At 37.7% G+C, this 26545-nt stretch overlaps 3 protein-coding genes across 4 annotated transcripts in view; 2 read left to right on the forward strand and 1 right to left on the reverse strand.

The window, feature by feature from the left end:
- Positions 1 to 11773: 11773 nt before the first annotated feature.
- LOC105394256 (NADH dehydrogenase [ubiquinone] iron-sulfur protein 3, mitochondrial) lies at positions 11774 to 12786 on the forward strand. Its single transcript, XM_011566137.3, has one exon. The coding sequence runs from the start codon at positions 11892 to 11894 to the stop codon at positions 12696 to 12698; it is 807 nt and encodes a 268-aa protein (XP_011564439.3). The 5' UTR covers positions 11774 to 11891; the 3' UTR covers positions 12699 to 12786.
- Positions 12787 to 13373: 587 nt separating this feature from the next.
- The window catches only part of LOC105394265 (lachesin), a 32469-nt gene continuing 19297 nt past the window's right edge, over positions 13374 to 26545 (forward strand). The window contains exons 1-5 of one of the 2 annotated variants that reach the window (XM_048633141.1): positions 13374 to 13582; positions 18819 to 18949; positions 19283 to 19389; positions 19841 to 20026; positions 24899 to 25091. In XM_048633141.1, the coding sequence (XP_048489098.1) occupies positions 18880 to 18949; positions 19283 to 19389; positions 19841 to 20026; positions 24899 to 25091 (556 nt within the window). In that variant the 5' untranslated portion in view covers positions 13374 to 13582; positions 18819 to 18879. The remainder of the gene's footprint in view (positions 13583 to 18818; positions 18950 to 19282; positions 19390 to 19840; positions 20027 to 24898; positions 25092 to 26545) is intronic. The other variant, XM_048633142.1, reaches the window with a different exon arrangement.
- On the reverse strand, positions 22073 to 24144 carry LOC125491363 (sodium-dependent noradrenaline transporter-like). The gene has a single exon (XM_048633140.1). It carries the CDS (start codon positions 24062 to 24064, stop codon positions 22226 to 22228), a length of 1839 nt encoding a protein of 612 aa, XP_048489097.1. The 5' UTR covers positions 24065 to 24144; the 3' UTR covers positions 22073 to 22225.

Here is a 26545-nt window from a genome sequence, read left to right on the forward strand (position 1 = left end):
GAGGATCATTAATATTTGTAAAGAAAAATTTAAAATGTAAGGATAGGAAAGATATTGTAAAATTATCGGTCGAAAGAATAGCTGAACTAGCTTGTGTTGAGATGGACAAGTATATAATTTTAAGCGTGTACAGGCCCCCCTCTTCTGACTATAAAGTATTTGAGAAAGTGATGGAGGATAGTCTTACCATCTTATCTAAGAGCTCAAAACAAGTGGTCGTGGTGGGAGATTTTAATATTGATTTATTAGTTGAGACTTCTATGAAATGTTGTATAATTAATTTGTTCTAGTCATATAATTTAAGTAATGTCTTCCTGGAACCTACCAGAATTACTCCCACCTCAGCCACTTGTATTGACAATATTTACTGTAATTGTGATTTTACTAATCATTCTGTAATCAATTGTTTACCATCCGACCACAGTGGGCAAATTATTACGTTTCCTTGTACTTTTGAACGTAAGTCAGCCACTTTCAAGTTCAGACCAGTAACATCATACAGAATTGATAAGTTTAAATCTCGATTGAACAGTAAACTTGGCTACTGTAGAAGCTCTGAAAGAAATCCCAATGATGCCTTTAAGGAAATATTTCAAGGTTTGTCTCAAGAATTTGAAAACGTGTTCACTAAGGAAGAAGTAGATGTTAATTGTAAACTAAGTCTTAATGACTGGGCAACATCGGGAATTTATAAGAGCAGACGTAAATTATATGATCTCTATGAACAGCGTACATTTACTCATGACGATAACTTTAGAGATTATGTAAAGAAATATACAAAGATATTCAAAGCCGTTTGCCACCAAGCTAAATCAGATTATATAAATAGAAAGATTAAAAACTCTAATAACAAGATTAAAACCGTATGGAATATCATTAATACTGAAACCGGGAAGAATAAACCACGTGATTTAAATTTTGAACTTAAAATTAATGATAAAATTGTTTCATCTAGTGAAGAAGTGGCTTCCGTCTTTGAAGATTTTTTCCGTAGTATACCGATAGCTACAACTGAGAACCTTGATTCATCTTGCGCTGAAGCTGAACGTTTGCTAAGAGGGAATGCACCGCCTTGCGATCTCGACTTTCAATTTCATGATATAAATACACAGACCATAATTACCACTTATAAAGAATTAAATTTAAAAATGACAGAAGATTTATGGGGCATGTCCGTTAAAGTTATTAGTCATGTTATTGATATCCTAGCACCCCACTTGGCTAATCTTTTTAACAGATGCATTGAGGTCGGTGTATTCCCCGATTTGATGAAACTTAGTAAACTAATACCACTTTTTAAATCTGGTGAGAAAAATGATCCCAATAATTTTAGGCCTGTATCAGTTTTGCCAGTACTGAGTAAAATATTTGAAAAAATTATGCTGCATCAAATGCTTTCGCACTTTAATATTCACGGCCTTCTCCATAACCAACAGTTCGGTTTCACCAAAGGTCGATCTACAACTGACGCTGGTGTCGCGTTGGTCAAACACATATTTAGTGCTTGGGAGGAACGTCTTGATGCTGTGGGTGTATTTTGCGATCTATCGAAAGCATTTGATTGTGTGGATCATGCCACTCTACTTATGAAACTTAAATATTATGGGCTAACTGGCAAAGCTCTTACATTATTGGAATCATACTTGAGCAACAGAACTCAACTAGTTGACATAAATGGAGTGCGTTCGGCTGGCTGTCCTGTCAGTATGGGTGTTCCCCAAGGCTCGATTTTAGGACCATTCTTGTTTCTTGTATATGTTAACGATTTACCGTTTTTGGTAGATAAATTATGTGAGATAGTACTGTTTGCTGATGATACTTCACTTATATTTAAGTTGAAGCGACAAGAAGTCAATTTTGACAATGCAAACAGTACTCTTTCCATAGTTGCTAATTGGTTCACTGTAAATAATTTAGCTCTTAACTCCAAGAAAAGAAAATGTATTAAATTCACTTTGCCTAATGTAAGACAAGTAGAGACATATTTGACATTGAATAACGATAAGCTAGAGTTAGTAAATGAAACGGTATTCCTGGGTATTACAATTGACTCAAAGTTGCAATGGGGACCCCATATTGAGAGGATAGCCGGTAGATTGAGTTCTGCAGCTTATGCGGTTAGAACCATTAGACAGTTAACAGATGTAGATACAGCCAGGCTTGTGTATTTTAGTTATTTTCATAGTGTTATGTCTTACGGAATTCTATTGTGGGGACGAGCGGCTGACATTAATCAAATCTTTGTTCTGCAAAAACGAGCAATTCGAGCCATATATGTATTAGGGTCTAGAATTTCATTAAGAGATACGTTTAAGGAAATAGGTATACTAACTGTTCCATGCCAATATATCTATGAAAATATTATGTATGTTCGTAAAAACTTAAATTCATTTAGTAAAGTAGGAGCCACTCACGGTATTGAGACCAGAAACAAAAATAGGTTGCTTTTCCCCACACTCAGACTTTCGAAAACAAACACATCATTCATGGGGAACTGTATACGTTTTTATAATAAATTATCAAATGAAGCAATAAACCTTACTGAGCAAAAATTTAAGAATTATGTTAAAGCTACATTATGTAGTAAAGCTTACTATAGTATAAATGATTATTTAAACGACAAAAACGCGTGGTCTTGTCCACCTCAGCTAAGGCTATTGAAAAAATGAAATGGATATAGGTACTTAAGTAAAATTGTAGGTACTAGATATAAGTAAAAATTGTAATAGATTATAAGGAAAAAGTTGAAAAGATGCTCGAGGAGTTTCTTTCGCCATTTCTTTCCTTCTCAATGACGGGGCCTTTGTGAAATGGTGGTAGATGACTATCGACAAATAATTGTAAAATTTTACGTCGATTAAACCATTTGAATTTGAATTTGAATTTGACCTTTTATTTTAAACACAGGAGGCCCAATAAAAACAATCCCACATTCGACTGCAACAACAAATCAACTGAGCCGTTAATAACAACAAAGTTCAAACTGGGTTGCTGGCGGGTAATAATAAAAAAAAGTGTGAACTGAATAACGCAGTTGGCTCCAGAACGGCCATGAATAATCCTCGCGTCAGAGTCACGCTACTGCCCAATTAAAATCGTACTCTTTCTACAATTTTTAGCTTAGAATATTGTATAATAAGCCAATAAAATACCACTCAACGCCTGCGAGCGGGCCGCGCCGCTGAAATATGCACTCCGTCCCGCCTCATTAGAGTTCAAATTAAATGCAAGAGTGCTAGGCATGTCGCGGAAAGAGCTCCCCAAATCGTGCTTAAGTGGACCTTAATTTAGCCCCCATATACGTAAATATTATCTTAGAGGTTCTTATTTTGAATTTTTGCGCAGTTATCTCAAACTGTTTCGGAACTTTTTTAAAAGTTAAACCGTCGAAGTGTACTTAGATCGTAAAGGGTCATGTTATTTTTCTTAAATTGTAGGAGGGGTTTTTATGCTTTTATAGCATTGCGTCATTCCGTTATCTCTTGGGACTTAAATAAAAAAATTGCGAATCTGTTAACCGGTTAAGTGTGTTATTGTAAAATATTATATTAGATTGTATTAATTTAATTAGTTTTACACCTTTCAAATTATAACATCACAGGAACTTTATGAAGTAATTAGAAAAGAAAAAGCGCTTTTTCTTATAACAACATCTAATAGGCTCTTATGTAATAATTACAAGGTACCTAGTTTCATCATAATAAATAAAACCTCTGTAGGGAATTTTAATAACTTGTTGCACACATCCGTTTTCATTAAAGTCCGTGTTTTGACCACATGAAGGTAGAACCGGAAACAAAGATTTATCCTAGTTTTGTTGCAAAACCACATTCATTTTACTGGCAACCCCACGAACCGTAGTGTTATGGAAAATAAAATGTAATAATAATATGGTAAGGTATCAAGGTAATTTTTATAAAAAATTGATTAAGTACTATGCTTGCGATAATGTATCTACGCCAATGAACGAATTACTTTTATTTAAATATTTTTTCATAGTGTGACTACCAAATTAAAACTTATGTAGTTAGCTTTATGAGTCTGTGTCAAACAAAGTTTTTTTTTCTTTCTTTCTTTAAACTAAAGACGAGAGACAAGATATAATTATTTATTCAGTATATTACAAAAACCTTATTTTGAAAATTAAAATTAACTATCCAAAACAGAGCTAGCCAAATTTCGGGTCGCATTAAGCGGAACGCAGAATCGCAGGCGGAAGTGACATGGCGTGACGTCACATCCTGTGCGGACTGCTGGCATTGCGTTCCTGTTTGGATAGCTTTGTTTGTCCCTTCATCAATGTTTCAGTTGGTAACTACTTATGTTGTGTGCAGCGCTTTGTACTTAGTTTGGTATATAATATATTTGCGGTATGAATAAAGTTTAATTAAAAACAGTTCGCGATTCATTGCTGTATTATTTGGGAAAAGAATTTAATAAGTTTGGTAAAAAAAGTTGAGAAATAGGCGGCGTCATGAAAAATAAAACATTCAAACCCTCAGAACACAGATTACTGGCAACACAGTATAAAACCAACTGGGCTTCCGGTGGCTACCGCGCCGTGCGCTCTAAGCATTTTATATATATTTATTAAAGTTAATAATTATTAGTGTGTGCTCAATAAACCCCTATAGTTAATTACAATTTACTTAACTTGTGTGTGTTCTTTTGACCAGCGGATAACAACAAATAAAGATAAATAAAAATGTATTTGAAAACTGTCAACAACAAAAAAAGACTGAAAAAAAAATAACAACCACAAAATACCTACTTGTAAACAATAATATAACAGGTTGCTGTCCAGAGCGTCAAAAGGGCACCAGCTCATCTTGTGCTATAACACAATAAAAGAATCGGAATGAAAGAATCGGATGGCATTCAAATTCGGAAGGTCCAATGATCAGGTCAGGACAGCAACGCGCACGCGCGGTCCAGCCGGAAGCGGAAGTTGCGGTGTTACCGCGCACAATCTGGACCCTGCTGGAAACACTGAATCAGGCTCTCCACTTTATGTGGGCAACACTGAAATTATTTATTATGAGCTCCGCGCTCTAACAAGGCTAGGTGGACTTTGTTTGTGCGCTTGCTCTGTATTGAGTGATTCGACAACGTTTTGCCACATGCCTGAAATTGGTAACGTACACTGTTATTAGTAATCTTACGGAATTCTGACAGTTATCAATTTTAGACAAATCAGAGATCACAAACCTTTTTGGGCTGGGCACTTTTTCAATACGAGTCTGGACATCTGAGACTATAATATATTTTTTTTAGTCCCTGTATCCATTTTATTAAGTGCGCCGCTCCAAATTAAAAGGGGATTTACCTACGGTGAGAAATAATTGGTTCTACCTTTTTTGGCATAAGATTTATTTGCCTAATCTCGTATTGCATAGTAACGTTTGGGCAAAGTCTCGTTTCGCCGAAAATCGTATGGCATAAATCTCGTTTAGTAAAAAGTTATTTCGCATAATATTGTTTAGCCTAATAATGGTATGGCCAAATCTTGAATAGTCTAATGATGCTGTGACATAGGTTATATAAAGTAATAATATTCAGGCTTTAACTTAGATGGGGCGTCAAAGCGCAACTGGTGCCTTGTATTGTTTCCTTGTATGTAGGAAACGCTCCGCTCCGCTTCGCTTTAATTCTGACGAAAATGTGAACCTAACACGCTTCTCCTCGCATTGCTCGTCGTCGCACCTATCTTGAGGTTTCGATCCCATGGGGTTTAATAATTATAATGATCATTAACTTATATATTTCGATAATACAATATCGTCATTTTCGGAATGTAGGAGAAAAATACCACAATTTGTACATTTACAACATAGTTAATATATTATTTATTAAGATAATATTAGGAGAAACAAGATTATATATATACGAACAATTTGAGCAAACGAGACTTACGTGTTTCAAGATTGTGCCAAAAGAGTTTTAGACGAAACGAGTCTTATGCCACGTAAGACTTGGCAAAGTGACGATTCGACCAAAAAAGTTTAGACCTTACGAGTTATGCGAAACTAGTTTTGGGCAATAAAGATTAGGCGAGATGAGGGGAACCCGAAATAATTACCTTACCTACCTAAATATATTACAAACAGTGAAAAATACAATTAAAGATAATCTCAATTATCCTATATAATTATCGCTGTCGTACAAAATATATCTAAAAACAACTAGTAATTATTTTTGAAACGGTAGCCGCGCCGATGTCAGGGCGATGTTGCGTTCGTATTTGAATAGAGGTAAAAAAAAGAGATGTCGCTCTATAAAATTGTATTGTGTGCACTGACTGGCTTGCGTGTCGTCACAGCAAACTGTGAGTCTAAAATGTGCGGTGGTGGTACGGAACCCTCAAAAAGAATAGTGACAATCGGATCAATCGTTTCGGAGATATGCGTGGACAAACATACATACCAACAAGCATATAAACGTACATAGGTATAGGTACATAAACATTTATAAAATTTTGAATATTTGTTTATTAGCCCTAATACTCGTATATTGTCATATGTCAATATGGTGCAGTTCCAATAATCTTACATACATACCGAACATATTATATGTACTTACCGAATAGACAATCTTTTTTTGAAATTGATTAAAAAGGTTTATTATCCCTGAATTTAGTAGGAAGTGATGCCATGCTAAAGAATAAAATAAATCAATTAAAATTAATTCAATACATGGGTCGTGAGTCGTGATCCTACTTCATATTATAAATGCGAAAGTTTGTAAGTGTATATGTGTATGTATGTATGTATGTATTTGTGTATGTTTGTTATTTCTTCACGTCAAAACGGCTGAACCGATTTTAATGAAATTTGGAATGAAGTTAGCTGACACCCTGGATTAACACATATGTTACTTTTTATCGCGGAATTCCCACGGGAAAACTTATTAAGGCGAAGCGAAGCTCGCGGGAACAGCTATTATATTGAAATATTTGTTATTTTTGTATTAGTTTACTTGAGCAAGTAAATATTTAGATTTATCTTTTTGTATAAAAATATTAAGAAAAAATTATTGCCCAGAAATGGATCGCAATTTTTCATTTTTTCGGTAAAGAACTTTTTTAGTAGCATCACTTATAAAATGTCAGAATTCTTTCCAATTAAAAATCAGAGATTAGTATATTATAAAAAAAACTTTTTTAAATAAGTAAGGGCGGATTCGGCCAACGTCGAGTAACTTTTTACTCACGAGTAAAGTACCAGTTACTCGCGAGTAAGCAGATTTTGCATTCTACCAAACCTGAAACCAAGATAACTAGCTTATCCCAAGAATAAAATGTTATACCGCCAAAATTTACCGTGTAACGAGCTTATCCGAGAGTAATTTTGTAATGGCGGCAGCACATCAGCTGATTAGAAAACCGTCATAATGACATATAAACACATCTGTCAAAACATAAACAAAAGTACGTTAAAAGGCAAAGTCTCAGAATAACAACAGCGAATAAAATATTAAAACATAAACAATTTCATACTTTTATAATCCATTCAAACTAAGTTGGCATGTCATTTCTATGAGCCGTTTTCCTTGACAGCTGTCAGTTGAGCTTTTGGGTAAGCCGATAGATGGCGTGAAAACGCAGTGTACCAACTGTCAAAAATTACATAGAGAGCAAAGAGTACTAAACTCAGAATAAGAACTCACTAGTTGTGATTAAATGTCGGGTGGTAGCGCGAGCCATCCTTCCGAGGCTCAGACTGCATGTGGCTTGGGATAGTGCTAAGTATTCTGTGAATAGTTCTACCCGCGCCGTCACGTAGTGTTCTTTTCTCTATGCACTATCTCACAAGAGTCACTATCTCAAAAGAGTCACTATCTCAAGTGCACTAACTCTACAGTATCAAGGGAGGAGGAGCAGATAGCTCAACTACAACTCAATGAATACAGGAGAAACACAAAGAAACTGAGAAAAGTTGAAAAGAACGGCTGTACGCACAATCGCACTGAACGCTGAAGCAACAGTGACATCGACATCATAGAGAAAATAATACTACAATTCTACCTACCTACGTCACTTTCACATTTCGTTAGCCTCACAGAATAACATATTGTGATCTGAGTGTGTTCTGAGGGTTTGAAAGTTGGTACAACCCCAGACAACGCCATCTATTTCTCCAAAAAGGAACTTTTTTTTTTTTTAACAAACGCCTCATTGCATGCTTTGAAACGCAGCTATTTTTATTTTAGTTGCATTACAGTTTCGTTCCTCGTTCATTCAATTTAATCATGGTATAACTTGGTAGAATGCAAATGTACTTATCCTAGATATTTACTCGCGTATAATTTTAATTCCGGTATAGTTATTCTCGTGTAACGTGATGTTTGGACGAATCCACCCTAAGTAGTATACGTAGTATACCTCTGATCAAATGCTACCTACTTTGAAAATAACAGCCTTAAAACTAAGAACAAACTTCGACGACGCCTTTTTCATTAAAACATAGAGCGCATCCTAAACTTGAAAAGACTGAGTGTGTGTATGCCATATAGCCCTCTACAGTACCTATACACATATATCACAAATACCTCAGTTTGTCTACTCTCGGCATTCTCAGAGATTCAAATCCTGCGAGTCTCCCGGGACACATGTCGAAACTTCTAGAAAACTTTATCTTCAGGAAGAGTAAAGCCCTGTTCACGATGTAGCACTCCTTGAGGCCTACCCCCCCACCCCCCACTTCACCACATGTATGTATTATGATTAGAATTCACGCATAAATTAAGATTACAAATTACAACGCAAAAGTTTTTGTTAAGGATTTCGGCACAGCCTGCATGGAGTTTTTAATTAGATATTTACCAAAAATAAAGCTCGTGTTTTTTTGTTGTGTCATCTGATTAAGGGCCCGTACAGGGTGACGTGCCGCGCCAATTTTGGGTTTTCAATGCTCTTCACACAGCACACGCAGTGACACGCACACATGTTAGTTTGCACAGTGGGTCGATAAACTTTTACTCGCCAACTTTATTGACAATTATGTTCAAGTACATTTTGGGTGATTTTAGGGTAAGTAAGTATAATTCTTACTTACACTGGTAGGCACCAGGAAAGAGTAGAAATTAATAGGGGTGCCACTTTTCTCCATACTCGGAACCCGATAAGATTTCTAAACAAATGTGGTATTTACTTGTAGAAAGGTAACTACAGGTATTAAAGTGTAGATAATAAGTTATACTAAGGGTATACTAAGCCGAAAGGGGATGACTCAAGGGGTCATTCTGAACAACTTTAGTTCTAGGAGTTTTGCAAAAACGCGAAAAAAAAAAATTCGTTTTCCATGGTAAAAAGTCACGTGTCAACAAAGTTTCTATGATAAAGTTTTTTTTGGTTAATTTTTAAAACTCGTAGAACAAAAGTTCAGAATCAGTCTCACTTGTTTTAACCCGACTGCCGAAGGAGGAGAGTAATGTTTTTTGATTGTATGTATGTATGTTTGTAAGTATATTTTTTGGTGGCAGAATAATATTTTTTCATATTTTTAGAGTTTCGTACCTCAAAAGGAAAAAAGCAACCGTTATAAGATCTCTTTGTTGTCCGTCTGTCTGACTGACTGTCTGTCACTGCCCTTTTTCTCAGAAACGGGTAAAGATATCAAGCTGATATTTCGCATAGATATGAGGAGTACCCAAAAAAAATTGGGGTACTCCCTCTCCCATACAAGTAAATTGGGGCTGATATTTTTTCCGGTTATTTTGATGGTGTAGGTAGGGTATCGTTGAATAGGTCTTTTAATATAATAGGTATAAAAAAAGGTTAAAATATAATTATTTGGCTTTTACCCTTAAATTTGGGGACCACACCATAGACAAATCCTAATTTAAAAAATGATTTCAATAGATGGCGTAATTTTATGTTGGGTAACTCAGAATAAGAAGTGATGATATCTCAGAATAATAATGGTTAATGGTGCTATTCCGCTGAGCATCGAAACCGGTGGGACGCTAATGAAAAGTGGTCATGGAAATGCACCAGGGTAGACCCTGCTCCTAGAACAAGGCATGAGTTTGTGATTTGTGTGCGTGAAACGCGAGGATGGAAACTTTGAATATTTTCTTGATTTTTTTATTATTGATGCAATAACATATAATTAGTATTATTCTGAGTTACCCACCGAAGTCACCCCGTGGCAGGTTGACTAGATAGGTACTTTTGCAAATCACGCCATATATCGTTGTTTTTATTAGTGGCTACTGTCTATAGAAGAAATTCCGTCATTGACAATTTTACGTTACGAATGAATTTAGTAAACCCAGTAAACCTAACTAATCCAGAGGAAACCTAAAATATCTTTCTCTCTCTCTTTGAAAAACATACTTAATAGCTTAAACTCGATTCTATTCTATTCTCTGTGGGGGTGTAAGTACCTGCACCTGGCTCTCTCGAGTGGAACCTTTGTGCATATCCCCAAGGTCTAAACTGCCTTCCTAAGCTTGAACCATTTCCCACCACGCTGGTCCACTGCGAGTTGGTGGGTTCACATATCTAGATGTGCTAAATCTAGATATGCAGGTTTCCTCACGATGTTTTTCTTCACCGTTAGAGGGATGGTATACATTGTACTTAAGTTAAAAGAACTCATTGGTACATGTCAGCGCCGTGATTCGAACCCGCATCTCTTGCGTGAGAATCGGGCGCTTACCCGACTGAGCTACCACCGCGCCCAAACTCGATGCTTTTAGCTATTAAATCTTTGAAATAAAATTCAGTCACCTCCGTGTTACTGCCCTCATCAGATCCTCACGAGACCATGCCTCAACCAGCACCATGAGACTGTGTTTTTGAATCCTAACCTAATCTTCCTACGTATTGTCAACACTTAGATCCATTCACTATATTCCTGCTCCTCATCCCAGGGCCGTGGGGTCAGTCAGCTTTTTAAAGACATCAGCAGCAGACTAATAGAAGTCTCAAGGGACCCTAGGGCTGGCACTTACCTATCACAAAGGCTAAGCATCGCTATATAGCGGGGTAACGCGGCCAGCGTCTTGGGTACCCTACCCGACAGTGGCAGCGATCTGGCCAGCATCTTCTTTTTAGTTTAATTTTAATTTTATATTAGTGAGTTTTAGTTAGGCATTAATAATTATAATTTAATCAAGAAGTACCATGGACTTAACTAATAAAAAACATTATCATTTAATTTATTGAATATAGTATAAGAATTATGCTTCCTCAATTTCAAATCAAATTATGTTGGTGTCATAAAAGTTGAAAAAGTGCAATGACAACCAATGTGCAGTGATTTTGTGTCTGTACACAATTAGATCGCGAGCTGTCAGTGCCGCCTAAACCGACGTGACCCTTCTTTGGAGGCCACCGGCCGACTGAGTCAAACGTCGCTTGTGTTTATGATTTTATAACACAGAAAGCCGCCATAGATATTTGTATGAAGATTTGAGGGAAAAAAATTGCTCAAGTTTGGGATTAATTTACACAAAATAGGTGTGTGTTTATTAAAAAACAAGGTATTTAGCGCCTAGTCCAAGCATTTATCTTTATAACTTGATAAGAATCATATGAAAATTCTTGATAATTACGACACAGTTGTTACAATACGGGAGTGTGATTTACTGGTTTTTCGTAATTAATTTACAGTTATCCATAAGCATTTACTTAAATTCGAATGATTCAGCACCTAGCTAGACTCTTCGGCTACCTGTGTGATTTTTTTCAAGGCTGTAGAGCATCATTTACTACATAATTCTATGACAAAGCCAACCCTCGATTGCCTATTGCCGACCCTTAATTAATCTGAGTAATTGTAAACAAAATAATAATAAGTTGAAGTTGAATTAAAAGTTCATTAAAAGCAACTAGGTAGTAAATCGAAAGAAATTTAAAGATAATCTTCAACTATTTCGCTAACAAAATGTACAACATTTTCTCAACTAGAAGAAGCGCAACTTTCATCGCTACTTTCATAAAACGACACATCCATCAACAGCAGCGGCTATTGCAGAAAAAAACTCCAGAAAAGGATCACGTCCAGGTGCCGTTAAGCCAATTCTGCTTGGACCCAATCAAAACAGGCGCCCGGACACTGAAGCCACACGATAATGCTAAAAGGCAGCAACTATACGAATTCGGTCTATATGTCGCCGCGTGCATGCCAAAATACGTTCAGAAGATACAAATGCAGCACACAGACGAGCTGGAGATCCTAGTCGCTCCCGAGGGCCTGTTCCCCGTGCTGAGCTTCATGTGCCACCACCAGAACGCTTGCTTCAATACGTGTCCCTGTGTCACCGCCATGGATGTGCTCAGCCGTGAGTATCGATTCGAAGTTGTTTACAACATCCTCAGCATGCGATTCTGTCGTTGGGCTCGCGTTAAAACGTATACGGACGAATTGACCCCTTTGCATTCGGCTTACGAACTGTGGAACGGTGTGAATTGGTATGAACGGGAGGTGTACGACATGTTTGGGGTGGTATTCACGCATCACCCGGACCTGCGCCGCATACTCACTGATTACGGGTTCGAAGGACATCCTTTGAGGAAGGACTACCCGTTGATTGGCTACACGGAGGTTCGTTTCGATGATGAGTTAAAAAAGATAGTGTACGAGCCAGTGGAATACGCTCAGCAGTACAGATCTTTTAGTTTGGATTCGCCGTGGACTTATCATTCGAATTTCCATGGAGGATTTGATGGGGAAATGCCTAAGAAGAAATGATCACTACTGATAATATAAACGCGTATACTATAACGTTTATCAACATGCAATTATTATTGTTAGCTTTTAGAGATATCTGATTAATTTATATGAGTAGCACAAAGAAATTAATAATTTTTGTGAGTTGTATTTTTTAATTTAATATAAAATATTAAATATAATGTGATATTGCTTACATTATAAAGGACATTCCCGTTCCACCCCATAGCAACCAGCAGATGACGGCCAATTCCGACGCTCCAATTAATAACTTTGGAAATTAGCGGAAGCGAGCTAATTATTCTATCTCCATTTCAAGTTAGTTATAAGTAGCTCGAGTCTCTTCGTTCAACCAGATTAGATTGTTACGCCTCATTATAAAGTCTAAGAACGGTTTAGTTAAAGCAATTAAAACCAGATTTTTTAAAATTATATTACAACATTTTCAGCTACATTAAAAAAAGTTTCAGACGCTTGAAAATGATTAATTAAATGTATTTTTATTATAAGCCTATTATCCATTTGCTATAAGAAAATTCAATTCAGGATTCAGGTGGCCTACGAAATACGCTAGGCATTTTAAACGGGCGATCCCTTGCCGCGGCGTCTTGGCAAGGAGTATTGGCTCCGCGTTCAGTTCCATTCCATCATATGGACATCTGCGTAAGAATTACTGCCGGCTACTGGGGAGAATGAACAAGAGCGTGTGACGACGCTCAGTGTGCGCGCAGCCCTCGCCCCGCCGGCCGGGAGCATGTCGCTCCCATAACTGAAAACTTTTTACGCGCGTAAAACTTTTTCTTCCTCTTTCGTTTGCGTTCTCTTTGGACAATCGCGAAGGTGACCCGATACTGGCCGTCTAGAAACTTATAATAGTTTTGCAAGTTCAGAAGAAGAAAGTCCAGGTAAGAAAGTTTTAGTTGGTAAATATTTTCAGCTGTTTATTATGATTTTTTATTCAGTAAGTATAGGTAGGTAGATAAAATACCTTGGTAGTTGTCTCATTCATTTAATATTAAAAGAGAAGTTTTTGAAAAGTTAAAGGCTATGTAATTCAACCGTAAATACTTTTTAAGTTGTAAGATTTTTTTACTTCCGATTTTTTGTAATCAACTAATTACCTACTTATTGTAAGCTGGGTTTTGGGGTAGATTTGCTCTTGGGAAACTATCTAATCTATAGCTCTAGTTAAATAATGGAAAATTTAGACGTACACTACTCTCTACTACTCGTTAACAAATTGAAAACTATTGAATTTTAACCGGCACTTAAGTATAGATTGTAAATTATGGCTTGAACACTATATCACATTTCTACATATACAATTCCTTTAATAGATATTTTTATTTAAACCTGAAATCATTCTGTGCCCAAACGGTACTTTCCATAAACTTTTAATCGGAGTTTGATTGAAAATTAAGTATGAACGATTCCACACGTAGGTACTTACAAACATTTTTAAATTAAGAAGTTCATTCTGAGGTGAACAAAACGTTGGCCATTTCAAAAATAGGTCACAATAACCAAGTTCACAGCCTTTGCTTTGAAAATAAAGAATAAAATATGGACCTTAATGCACTTTAAAGAGCTTCTGGAGAGTAAACTTATTATTTAACTGAAAACATCTTGTTTTCTCTGTGTTCTTTATAACGAAGCCATACCAACTTTAAAATATTAAACTGACTGAAAGATTTTGTATTCTAATGGTTTCCAGATCAACTCAGAGGTTTGATTCCTGTTTGGTTCCATCCGATTGTGTGTTGGGTGCCCCTACACGAACAATTTTTGGTAGAAAAGATAATCAGGCGCACTTTGCACTCCTCATGTGATTATTAAGAGCGATCTTTAACGTGACGACAGAACGACCGGATGGACAATTTTGGACTGTATATGGTTGCCGTCCTTATACAGTCCAAAAGTTTCTTCAGTGTTGAAAGTGCCGCCTATTTTATATGTAGGATGGGTTTATTTAGTTTCGGCAGTAGCCGGCATAAATTTTAGTTTCCAAGTTCAGTGAGGCGGCTGAATGATCCATGCTGTCGAATAGGCATTAAATTTTCATGTGTCAGTCACTCTTCCCATGGATTAAGTTCATAAGATGGATGGAACAGCGAGTACTCTTGTGTTATGCGCACACACTCTGGCGCTATAATCTACTCCTGCGCAGATGGCTGGTCTCAATGAAATTCCCGTCACGGTAGAAGTTCAACCAATAGAACATTATTTACTACCTATTACAAAAATTATGAAATAAAAACGGTGAAGTTATTTTTAAATTAAACAAAGCTAACAAATAGTTTTTAATATCGGTTGAAATTGTTATAAAAGTAGTAAGATATAACATGCTGCACACGTATGTTTCTGCTTTTTGCAACATAGATATATCGAATTATCTCTCACAGATGCAAAATAGAGACCCCAATCGTGCCACCACGTTGCGCTTATGCAGTAATTTGATTACGAGTCGTTAACTGCAAGCAGATCAAATATTGGTAGTTACAGGAACGTACAGCTTCGTACTAACTACTTATTAGCAAGGCAATAATTAGCCGCATTTCATGTGGTGAGGAAAAATTAGTGGCTACGGCAAAATTCTGGTACTTACATCAAACCTGAAGGATTCCATTTTGGTTTAATGTCAGCAACTTGCTAATTCAAGATTTGTATATGGTAAATTTTTAAAAACCACTGTCTTTTTCTTTTCCTTTAGCATATAAACACGATACGACATCACGTCGTAAAAATGGTTACTTCCGAATCGCTTGTGTTCAATGGGAGAGAGCGAGAGAGTGGCCCGACACGACGTCGTATCATGTTTATGAGTGAGAGCCCTAAGCTAATAGATAGGTAAATTAACAATAGTTTTCAAAAATTTACCATATACAAATCTTGAATTATATTTTTTGTTATATTTCATTGTATGGGAAGGAAAACATCCTGTGTCCTTTTTATTACTTTTGTACAATTCGAGCAATTTACAGATAGAATACATCAATGTACCAAGTTTCAAATGCCTATCATTAATAGTTTTGGAATAACGGTCCTGGGAGTCAATATTTCGAGTGAACGAGCACTCAAAGCATCGTCGAAATCATATTGAATTTGCCAGCGATCGGTTAGTACAAATGAGCTGTAGTTTGCCGGCGAACACTGGCTTGCAAATAGAGATGCTTCCTACTTACATAATGCCCTTTATACTATGCATATACACTAAACATGATATGAGTATGTCGAAATAAGTGACATTGATATGATAATATATACTAATAAGTATAAACAAATGTATTTCTATTTATTTGATATTTAATTTTTAAAGAATTTTTCTTAAATATAAAAACGTATTGGAACCGATTCGCCCGCACAATACAGAAGTCCTACTAGGATTCTTTCTCACCGTTTACGTCTCTAGCTTACGGAAAACGAAGTTCTGAGGCGCTACTGCTCGACGGTTCTTATGCGACAGTATTTTATAAAACTAGAGTAACCCTACAGCAGAGAAAAATTTAGGAAAATCTGTATGACGCAGAGGTAGTGTAGCGTTTACACCACTAGGTGGCGGTTGTCTCACGCCGCTCGCGCCTTACAAATTTGCGTTTATGGGTCGAACGGTATAAAAACTCACACTTCGTATGTACAGACCAGACATCAATCATTTTTACACTCTTTCAACTTGCATTAAAACTTTGAGTTAACCTTATGCATATTTGTTTACCTGCCTACTATATTTTGTGAATCATATTATATGTATTATAATACCTAAACGTAATACTAACTCAATTACAAACAATACCTGAAGATCCGTATCCGACGCAAGTCACCTCCGATCTCGTTTCCGCGTCCGCATCGCGGCGCAACTCGATCGCCCGCTCGTAACATCTCACGGCGAGCCTAAGGCGAAAGTTTCCAACTTCGAAACAGAAACTTAGTTTACAAACGTTGTCGGAACTTTCGTACGGCCGGTGAACTGCGCACCTAGACATTAGACAATGCTATGTGGGGCAGGTAGGTTACTCTATACTGACGAAAAATGAGAGCTGCCTTTCAATCGGCACGTTTAATACAACGAGATAGAGTCATAGCTCGCGCAGCAGTGCTCCGAAGCTATATTTTGCGTTATATAGAGCGACCCCCGTGGACCAGTTGCGATTGCGCCTGAACTATTCTACTATTGTTTTCTGACCCCCAAGTTGAACGCCTGTTGAAGGCTTCTGCCAGGTTTTTAAGCGTAATGAGCTAATAAGTAGGTAAGTAGTTATCGAAAACTTTTGAAGTTTAAAGGTAAGGTAGGGTATGACCACCTTTCGACATCGTACGCAATGAACGTTTCGCATTCAGTATTCTACCACCAAAAAAATTTTCAGACTATGTACCAAACATCCTGTATAAATGTAATGTAGGTATGTAGCATCGTCACACAATCTCATGATAGTCATGATGGATAAAATAAACATAAGGATTTTGGGGATTTCCCAGGCTCAGAACAGGCTTTTATTTTATTGACTTTGAACGCAATATATCTAAGGCCGATGTATTCTTCCAAATGTGATGGCACAGGAATTAAGTTCTTTGTACAATATAGGTAATAAAATCACTAAAATCATGGGACATTTAAAGATGAACAAAGTCGATTACAGATTAATAGCTAGTTTTTAGATAATATTCGCAGACAGCAGCATAACCCTTTATACGGTTCGCGTTGAATGCTCCGACATTATCACTTATCTGGAGCAGAAGTAGTTACCGGTGGAGCGTCGTTTCCGAGACCGTCTGGGGCTCACTCACCCTATTTTAAGAATATGTACAGGTATGTAAGAGTAAATTGAACGTCCACACCAAACGCCTTCTGCTGAAATACATAGTGTGTATAAATCACGATCTAATGAAATAGGTACGTATCTGTAGTTCTGAATAATTATATTTATACATCTGCTGTCCGATTCCCTCCCATACTACAGGTAGTACCTAGCTTGGTATGTGAGATGTCCCCACATATTTTATTGTCATAGTTGCATGACGCTAAACCTTGTATCATATTATACCGGTATTTTACGAATACGACTAAGTAAGGGATGTGAAAAAAATTATAAAAGTTTGGTCCGAGGTGTAAATCTGCTTTGAACTCATCTTCTCAAGCTAGATAGAGTATTTAAAACACTTCTATTTTCGCTGGTGAACGAGTACAGAAACTATAATAACGTAGGTATATGGGTATGAATGCTGTAAGTACATAGATAAATTGGAGAGTCCGACTGTCCTAACCTCTGCCCCTAATCTAGGCTCTCAACTTCACATCTGTGTCAGGCCATCTAGGGCGGATTGCATGTCCCACTATATTACTATAGTTATAGTAATAATATGACGCCACGCCAACGTTTTAGTAATCAATTTAATGTGGGGTAGGGACAAGAAGGAGTGCATTGCTATTAATTATTCACGAGTTTTAAGTCATATATTAACTATGACTTAAAGAAAACTTCACCAGTCCGGATTTCACCTCCAGGCCCGAAAAACCTGCCCCGGCTGAGTGTTCAAACGGGCTTTTGCGACAATAGTCTGTGTAATATTTCCAAACCCATCAATATTACATACCGATATCGATACATCACATCGATACTTCCAACAACTTCCACAAACAGCGAGCAGATACAATCGCGATGTGAAGCGCGGAAGGGACCGAAACGATGCGTAATAACAGCACGTCGCCTCGACTCCTGATTACAGAAATTTCTAGAACACCCCCTATGTCAATATGCATACAACACTGTGCTAAATCGAGTCAAAAAAATAAAAGGTTCCCGAGAAATCGAATGTAAATTTGCATTGGAAATTGTGGACATTCAACGTTATGTAGTTGCAATGTTTTTACAGCGTGCCTGACTAGTTTTATTAGATAAATATAATAATGGACATTCGGTCAGACTCTACGGTATATTTTAAGGTAGGTAATTTAATAAAAAATATTTGTACTGTGAGGTAGGTAATTTAAAATCGTAATGTTTCAACGCAAAGTAAAATGTAGTTTGCAACTGTCTCTAGCTAGGTGAGGTGAATACTGGGTTGGTACCTCGTTTGTACTTTAATTTATTCATTTCTTGACGTTGAGGAAGATGATCAGAGATGTGACAGTGTTTTGTTTTCTAGCAGAAGCCGGCATCCCATGGATTTGCGAGCAGCCATCGTGTGACCTCCAGAGGACAGAAATATGCATGATCCTTGGTGGGCAGTGTACGTGTTGTCAATATTCATGCTTGGCCTCGACTCCAAACTTGTGGGTAAGACTTATTAATTTAAATTATTTTTTTAAAGATCACCTATCACCGTGGGTATCGTGCGTATTGCTCAATATGAATTGTCGTAAATGGAGAAACGGCGTCGGCAAAGCCGATGAAGTGGACGCACTTGTGTAAATTTCTATACAAAGAATACTGAATGCGATGCGTCCGTTGCGTACAAAAGGAGAACGCTTACCTTAATGCACACTTACCTTCTTCTTTTCCTTTTATAACTTGTCGTTGCTAAGCAAGTGCTTCAGGTTTTTCTTCTCTAACCTAACACATTACTTACAGGTATTTAACATACACCTAACAGCATAAAGTTTGTTTCAGGGGAAGCGTTTCAGCCGGAGTTTGCGGAGCCGCTCGTGAACCTGACAGTGCCTCGCGGCCGCGACGCCACCTTCCAGTGCTTAGTGCAGAACCTGGGCGGTTATAGAGTAACTATAGAATATAATTATTAGAATATATAATAACATAATACACTCACGAGCAATGAAAATGTTCCAGTAACAAAATGCCGTGACAAAATGAGCCCAATTTCAAAAACCCTTAATTTTATATTTGATAAAAATATTTACGGTCGTTTAATATTGCAGACGGGCGGCGTTATGAAGCTGGTCTTTTCCGTATAGGAGTAATTTGGTGCTATCATCACTGGAACTTTTTCAGTGCTCGTGAGTGTACATAATATAGCTAAAGGTATACATTATGAGCTTCACATTAAACCTAGCCAAATGCACTGCATTAGCTGAGTGGACACCTTTTTGACGATGACAGCAAATAATTTATGTATTAATATAATTTATGTACCTAGTTAACTTTAGCAGTATTGCTGTCTGTGTCAAATAAAGTTTTTTCTTTCTTTCTTAAACAATCGCCGAATTCCAGGTGGGCTGGGTGAAGGCAGACACGAAGGCCATCCAAGCCATCCACGTGCACGTGATCACGAACAACCACCGCGTAGCCGTGTCCCACAGCGGGCAGGTGGTATGGAACCTGCACATCAAGAACGTGCAGGAGGAGGACCGGGGACAGTACATGTGTCAGATCAATACGGATCCAATGAAGAGTCAGGTGAGCGGGGTTACATTTTTTCTTTTCTACCAAACCAAAGTTAAAAACCCTGGCATTCTACACTAAATCAAATAGATTTTGAATGGCTACGCCGATTTTGATAAAACATGACTAGGAACACTTAGGGTAGTATTGCCAACAACCCTAAAAACAAAACTGAAATTGGTGTAACCGTTTGGGAGGAACGCAACTTTTTTCTCGAATTTCAAAAAGTCGCTATAGGGTGTTAAAAAAACGGTAAGTTTGTCCACGAACCACCACCGCCTCTCCGTGTCCCACAGCCGACAGGTGGTATGGAACCTGCACATCAAGAACGTGGAGGACCGGGGACAGTACATGTGTCAGATTAATACGGACCCAATGAAGAGTCAGGTGAGCGGGGCTGTCCTTGTTTCTTTTCTACCGATAATAACCAAACTAAAGTTAAAAACCCCGGCATTCTACACTAAATCAAATAGATTTTGAATGGCTAAGCTGATTTTGATAAAACATGACTAGGAAAACTTAGGGTAGTATTGCCAACAACCCTAAAAAAACAAAACTGAAATGGATTTAGCCGTTTGGGAGCAACGCAACTTTTTTCTCGAATTTCAAAAAGCCGCTAAAATAGGGTGTTAAAAAAACGGTAAGTTTGTCCACGAACAACCACCGCGTGTCCGTGTCCCACAGCGGGCAGCTGGTATGGAACCTGCATATCAAGAACGTGCAGGAGGAGGACCGGGGACAGTACATTACATGTGTCAGATTAATACGGACCCCATGAAGAGTCAGGTAAGCGGGGTTTTCATTGTTTCTTTTCTACCGATACTAACCTAACCAACGTTAAAAACCCCGGCATTCTACACTAAATCAAATAGATTTTAATGGCTAAGCTGATTTTGATAAAATATGACTAGGAACACTTAGAGTAATATTGCCAACAACCCTAAAAAACACAACTGAAATTGGTTTAGCCGTTTGAGAGCAACGCAACTTTTTTCTCGAATTTCAAAAAGTCGCTATAGGGTGTTAAAAAAACGGTAAGTTTGTCCACGAACCACCACCGCGTGTCCGTGTCCCACAGCGGGCAGGTGGTATGGAACCTGCACATCAAGAACGTGCAGGAGGAGGACCGGGGACAGTACATGTGTCAGATTAATACGGATCCCATGAAGAGTCAGGTGAGCGGGGCTGTCATTGTTTCTTTTCTACCAAACCAAAGTTAAAAACCCCGGCATTCTACACTAAAAGTCACATAATTTTTGAATGGCTAAGCCGATTTTGATAAAACATGACTAGGAACACTTAGGGTAATATTGCCAACAACCCTAAAAACAAAACTGAAATTGGTGTCCACCGCGTCTCCGTGTCCCACAGCGGGCAGGTGGTATGGAACCTGCACATCAAGAACGTGCAGGAGGAGGACCGGGGACAGTACATGTGTCAGATTAACACGGATCCAATGAAGAGTCAGGTGAGCGTGGTGGGCCATTCGTTGTTTTTCTTTTGTACGGGTAAAAAGGGTATAGTGGGGGCAAAAGAGCGTTACTGAGAGTCAGTCTGGTTGGTCACGTGAATTTATAACTATGTAATATATTTAAAAAAATCACGAATTTCATAAAGTCGCTATAGTAGGTTATCGGGGCTCACACTGTTCATTTTCTAGAGGGTGTTATAAAAAGGTCGATTAAGCCGACAGGGGGAAAGTCTCACCGGGGGGTCACTCAGGGGGTAATTCAAAATAGCTTTAGTTAAACGGCATTTGAAAATTCGCGAAAATACATATTTTGTCTCTCCATAGAACACAAATACAAACATCTAAGAAAAAAATACACTCACGGTCAAAGAAAGAACAGTTCCACTTAAAAAATTCCAACACAATTGCCACAAGTTTAGTTGGTAATATTCTGCTGAGCTTTTAAATGTACCTAATTCAATAATACAGACGGCGTCATTAAGCTAGCTTTTTTCGCTTAGGAGTAACTTATAAGTAAATGGGACTCTTCTAATATAAATATAAGATATATATATCTAAGATAAATAAAAAATGGAAACACATTATTAATAACTGGTTACAATTATTTATTTTATGAATGTTATAAATTTTATTTTATTTAACATTTCAGTATTTTTATATATATTACATTTCTCTAAATGGAATATTTTCATATAGGTACCTACCCCCCCATGTAAATGGAACTATGCCATTTACCTCATTCATTAGTTAGAGGTACATGCGGTCCAATCTTGTTTTACAGACAATGTTTCAACTGAAATATTTTCTTCTGTCGTTGGTTCACTGGCAGAAACATTATCTTTATATGTTTGATTGACAACCCTTGCTTGCTTGTACAAAAATTCTCTGGTCATTATTTCCGGTACGAACATTTTTCTACTTTTGAACAGAATCTGGTCTTTGGGGCCCCAAAATTTTGATGGTCGAATAATGTTATCCCTATTTCGTATAAAACTGCAAACTTCTAATATTATGCCAGTGATCGTAACTATTAAGTAAATACCAATAAATAAATAAAATATAAGTTCGTTGAATGCAAATCCAATTGATGGTATTTCCTTTGAAACAGTATAATCATCATACATAAGATCGTACTTTATAATGGCATATAAATATGTTATGATAATAAAAGGATTTATGAACCAACAAGTTTTCCAAAACCAAGATGTTTTGATACCAATCATGAACAGAATATCTATACAGTGGTTGTTTATTCCGTAAATCCAATATAATGATATAGAAAATAGTAAACAGTTTACTGTTTGTATAACACGTATAGAATCTGTGAGGGCAACAGTTAAATCCGAACAAAAAAAGTATGTCGAGAAATAGTTCAATGTTAAATATAGAAAAAAAGTTACAGTCTTCAAGTGCCGCTGACAAAAATGAAAGTGTAAAACAGCGTCAAGTAAATAAAGAAATATAATCCATTGATTTACTAAAAGACTGCATAATATTGATGAAAACCAAAGAAATGACCAGAGCCGGTTCGGATACAAATATGATAAAATTTCCGATGTCGATCCAAAAATATCGAAGAAAACACTGTTTCCTATGTCCATCACAAATTGATCTTCCGCATGAAAATAGGACATGGATTTTAAAGCACTAAAAGATACCAATGAGTAGATTAGGCAAACAACCACAGATATTAAGGGCATAGATATAGAAGTCATAGTGGCGGGACTTCGGAACGGTACGAAGCGCGCCAAGGCCACGATCACTCCACTGCCGGTCCCCATAGTTAGATAGCCGCGAGATGCAAATATAGCTAATTCCTTAAAATTTAAGTACGATAAACTAACCTTAATTTTCGCGGTATACCAAGTACCTTTAGTAGACAAAATAGCACAAAAGAGAAGAAATAATGCCAATAATACGTATACAAATACAATTTTGGCAAACGCTACAAATAAATTATACTTTTTTAAAGTCAATATGTACAAAAACATACAAATAGAAGCACTTGCAGCTACTGGTTTCCAGTGGCGTAAGCAAAATGTTTTAAGTGTATTTTCATCTCCAATTTCTTCTTCATAAAAGAGTGCACTCGCTGTTTTCTTCATGCAGTTCAATTTATACAGTGTCTGCATTTCTACGCAGTGTTGAAAAGTTGTGATATTGATTCTTTTTACCATACACTCCTTAGGATCGAAGTGTTCGCAAGTGCACCATGGTGGAGGATCGATTAGGGAGTAGAAGCTATATTCTAGGTACCAGCTGGCTAGGACGAGCGTATACATTGCGTTTAGGATTACCAAGAAGTAGGTTCCATATCCGATGCCGCGAAAGATAGGGCAGTAGTTGAACATTGTGACTGCGTTGCCGTTGGTGTACTGGGCGATGCACACTTCAGAGTACACGAGGGGAATCCCCACAAATACAACAGCCAACAGATACACGGCAGCGTGAATGTAGAAACCACTGTGGGAGATCGCACTGGGCACAAACACCACTGACATCTGATTCAACATCCAACTGCAGAGGATGATTTTGAAAGCGTCGTATTTTAGTGAAAATATTCGCCTTTCTCGTTGCGGCATTTTGAATAAAAATAGAACACTACAATTATTATAATACTTAGTAGAAGCAGAAATAAAAAATAAGTATTACCAAAAGTTGTGATGGCATGACCACCTCGATTTTTATTAGGTGTACCATTGAAGGCTGAAACTTATTCAAATAATTTATTGGGAAAAACAGCTCATGAAGCGAAACACAAATGTGGGTATTAGCTCGTCTCGTCGTACATAACCCATTTGGCTCAAGTTACTAAATTTTAGATTATGTTTCAATTTGAGTAATAACATGAATAAAGTTAATTCGTTATCAAAAAGCATTTTATTACACAACAAAAGAGATAAAACGAAAACCGTGGACAGAGCCCGGCAGAGGGTAATGATTCGTGCATGGTTCCTAAATTATTGCGCTTCGCTGTAATTTATTTCTCTGGCTGATAACGCCATAAATTCACAGCGGCAGAGCTGCAGCTTTCAATGGCGTCGACGCAGCATGTCGCCACTTGACAGAACTCGTTTCAAAAATGGAACTAGAGGGCGCCACGCCAATTAGTAATGTTGATATTCAATTGAGTGATGCGTTTCAATTAACCTATCGCTGAACCGAGATAGAGGTGGCGTATTATTCGGCTCCCGCCGGAGCGCTAATTAACAATGACATTTTGACTGTATTTCGAGTTTCGTCAATAGATTTCGTGTAATAAAGCAGCTGTATGCCATATTAATTTTGACTATATTGCGTTCTTTAATAGGTACTAGCAGTTCACTACGTTTCTATCTGTCTTTATTAAAATTCTAAGTACAACATAACATTTTTATTCTATTCCAAAGTACCTAGATGATCAATTTCACCCCCAGATGGGTTACCTGGACGTGGTGGTGCCCCCAGACTTCATCGAGGAGGAGACGTCTGGGGACGTGATGGTCCCTGAAGGCGGCACCGTGAAGGTGCTGTGCCGCGCCAGGGGCATCCCCGCGCCGCGAGTCATGTGGAGAAGGGAGGATGGCAGTGATATTGTGCTGAGGAACTCTAGCGGGGCTAAAACTAAGGGTAAGAGATATTGTGTAGACCTATATGTCTGTATAGGGTTACTTTTAAGGTCGAGGCCCTATTTCTGCGGTGCGATGCGGTATTCCATAATATTTTTATGACATGACATGACTCTGGAACATTATGAAAAAGAACGCAGCGTGGCTAGAAACCACACCAATGGGGCCTCGCCCTAATTTAAAGGCATAATCAAAATTCTTCTTCTTCTATCGTGTAAATGCACTAACCTAACTTCCTCTAGTGTTTTGCTACTCTTATTGCGAGATCATTGGCCTTCATCAGGTCTCCTTGACTGCATTTGGGGCATTAGGACACTCTATAAGGTGTGACGTAGTCTGGAGGCTTCCGCAACTGCATAGAGTGCTGGCATAATCAAAATGATCAGTTAGTCATGTTCCTTTTAACATGAACCTACACAGCACGCAATCTCAATCTCTTAGTCCATCCATCCAAAGGTCTGGCCGGGAGCTCTTTAATTGATAATTCAAATTCAAATTCAAATTCAAATCATTTATTTATAAAATAATATTTATACGTCACAACTCACAAATCATAATTACAATCACAAATCATAATCACAAGTTATACTTATTACATTTTATAGATAGGTACATTAGCTAATTAAGTATGTAATATTATTTAGGTAATTACAATTTAATTTTAATGTTAATTTATAATGTAGTTAAAAATACAGTAATTTTACAGATAGGTAGGTACAGGTTGTTATTGCAATTTAGTTGGTAGGCAAGGTTGGGGTCACAGAGGACAACGAGGCAGGGAAGTCAGTGAATTTATAAATAGGCATATTAACCAATATATTTTTAAGTTTTGCGATGAAAACGGTTTCAGATTTTGTTTCTTTTACGTTATCAGGCAGTGCATTGTATACTCTGGGAACGAGAGTGTTAATACATTTATCAGACTTGGCGAGCCTAGTCACGGGCGCGATCAGCTGGTTACGCCGCCGGGTGTTGACCCGGTGGAAGTCTGCTTTAGTATTAAATTTGTCAAGGTTACGCCTTGCGTATTTTGCAACTTCTAGCGCGTATAGGCACGGTAGTGTTAGGATGTTACAGTTTTTAAATAATTGTTGAGCGGGACAGTCCCATGGTTTGTGAGCAATTATTCGTACGGCACGTTTTTGGAGTCTTAGTATCCTTTCGGAGCACGCCGCATTACCCCAGAGGTCAACACCGTATGATAGAATCGAGTGAAAATATCCGTAGTATGCTTTTTTCATATTTTCATTAGACAAGCTACGAGCCAGACGGGACAGCGCGAAGCACGCGGAGGCGAGGCGGGCGCACGTGACGTCAATGTGAGGCGCCCAGGTGAGGCCGGCGTCGATCACGAAGCCGAGGTACTTCACCTGGTCCACCTGCGGCACCGCCACTCCGTTGCACACCACATTTAGGTCATGTCCCCTAGTCCTTCTCAGTTGGAAATGAACAATG

The sequence above is a fragment of the Plutella xylostella genome, chromosome 5 (genome assembly GCF_932276165.1).
Source record: "Plutella xylostella chromosome 5, ilPluXylo3.1, whole genome shotgun sequence".
Lineage (NCBI taxonomy): Eukaryota > Metazoa > Arthropoda > Insecta > Lepidoptera > Plutellidae > Plutella > Plutella xylostella.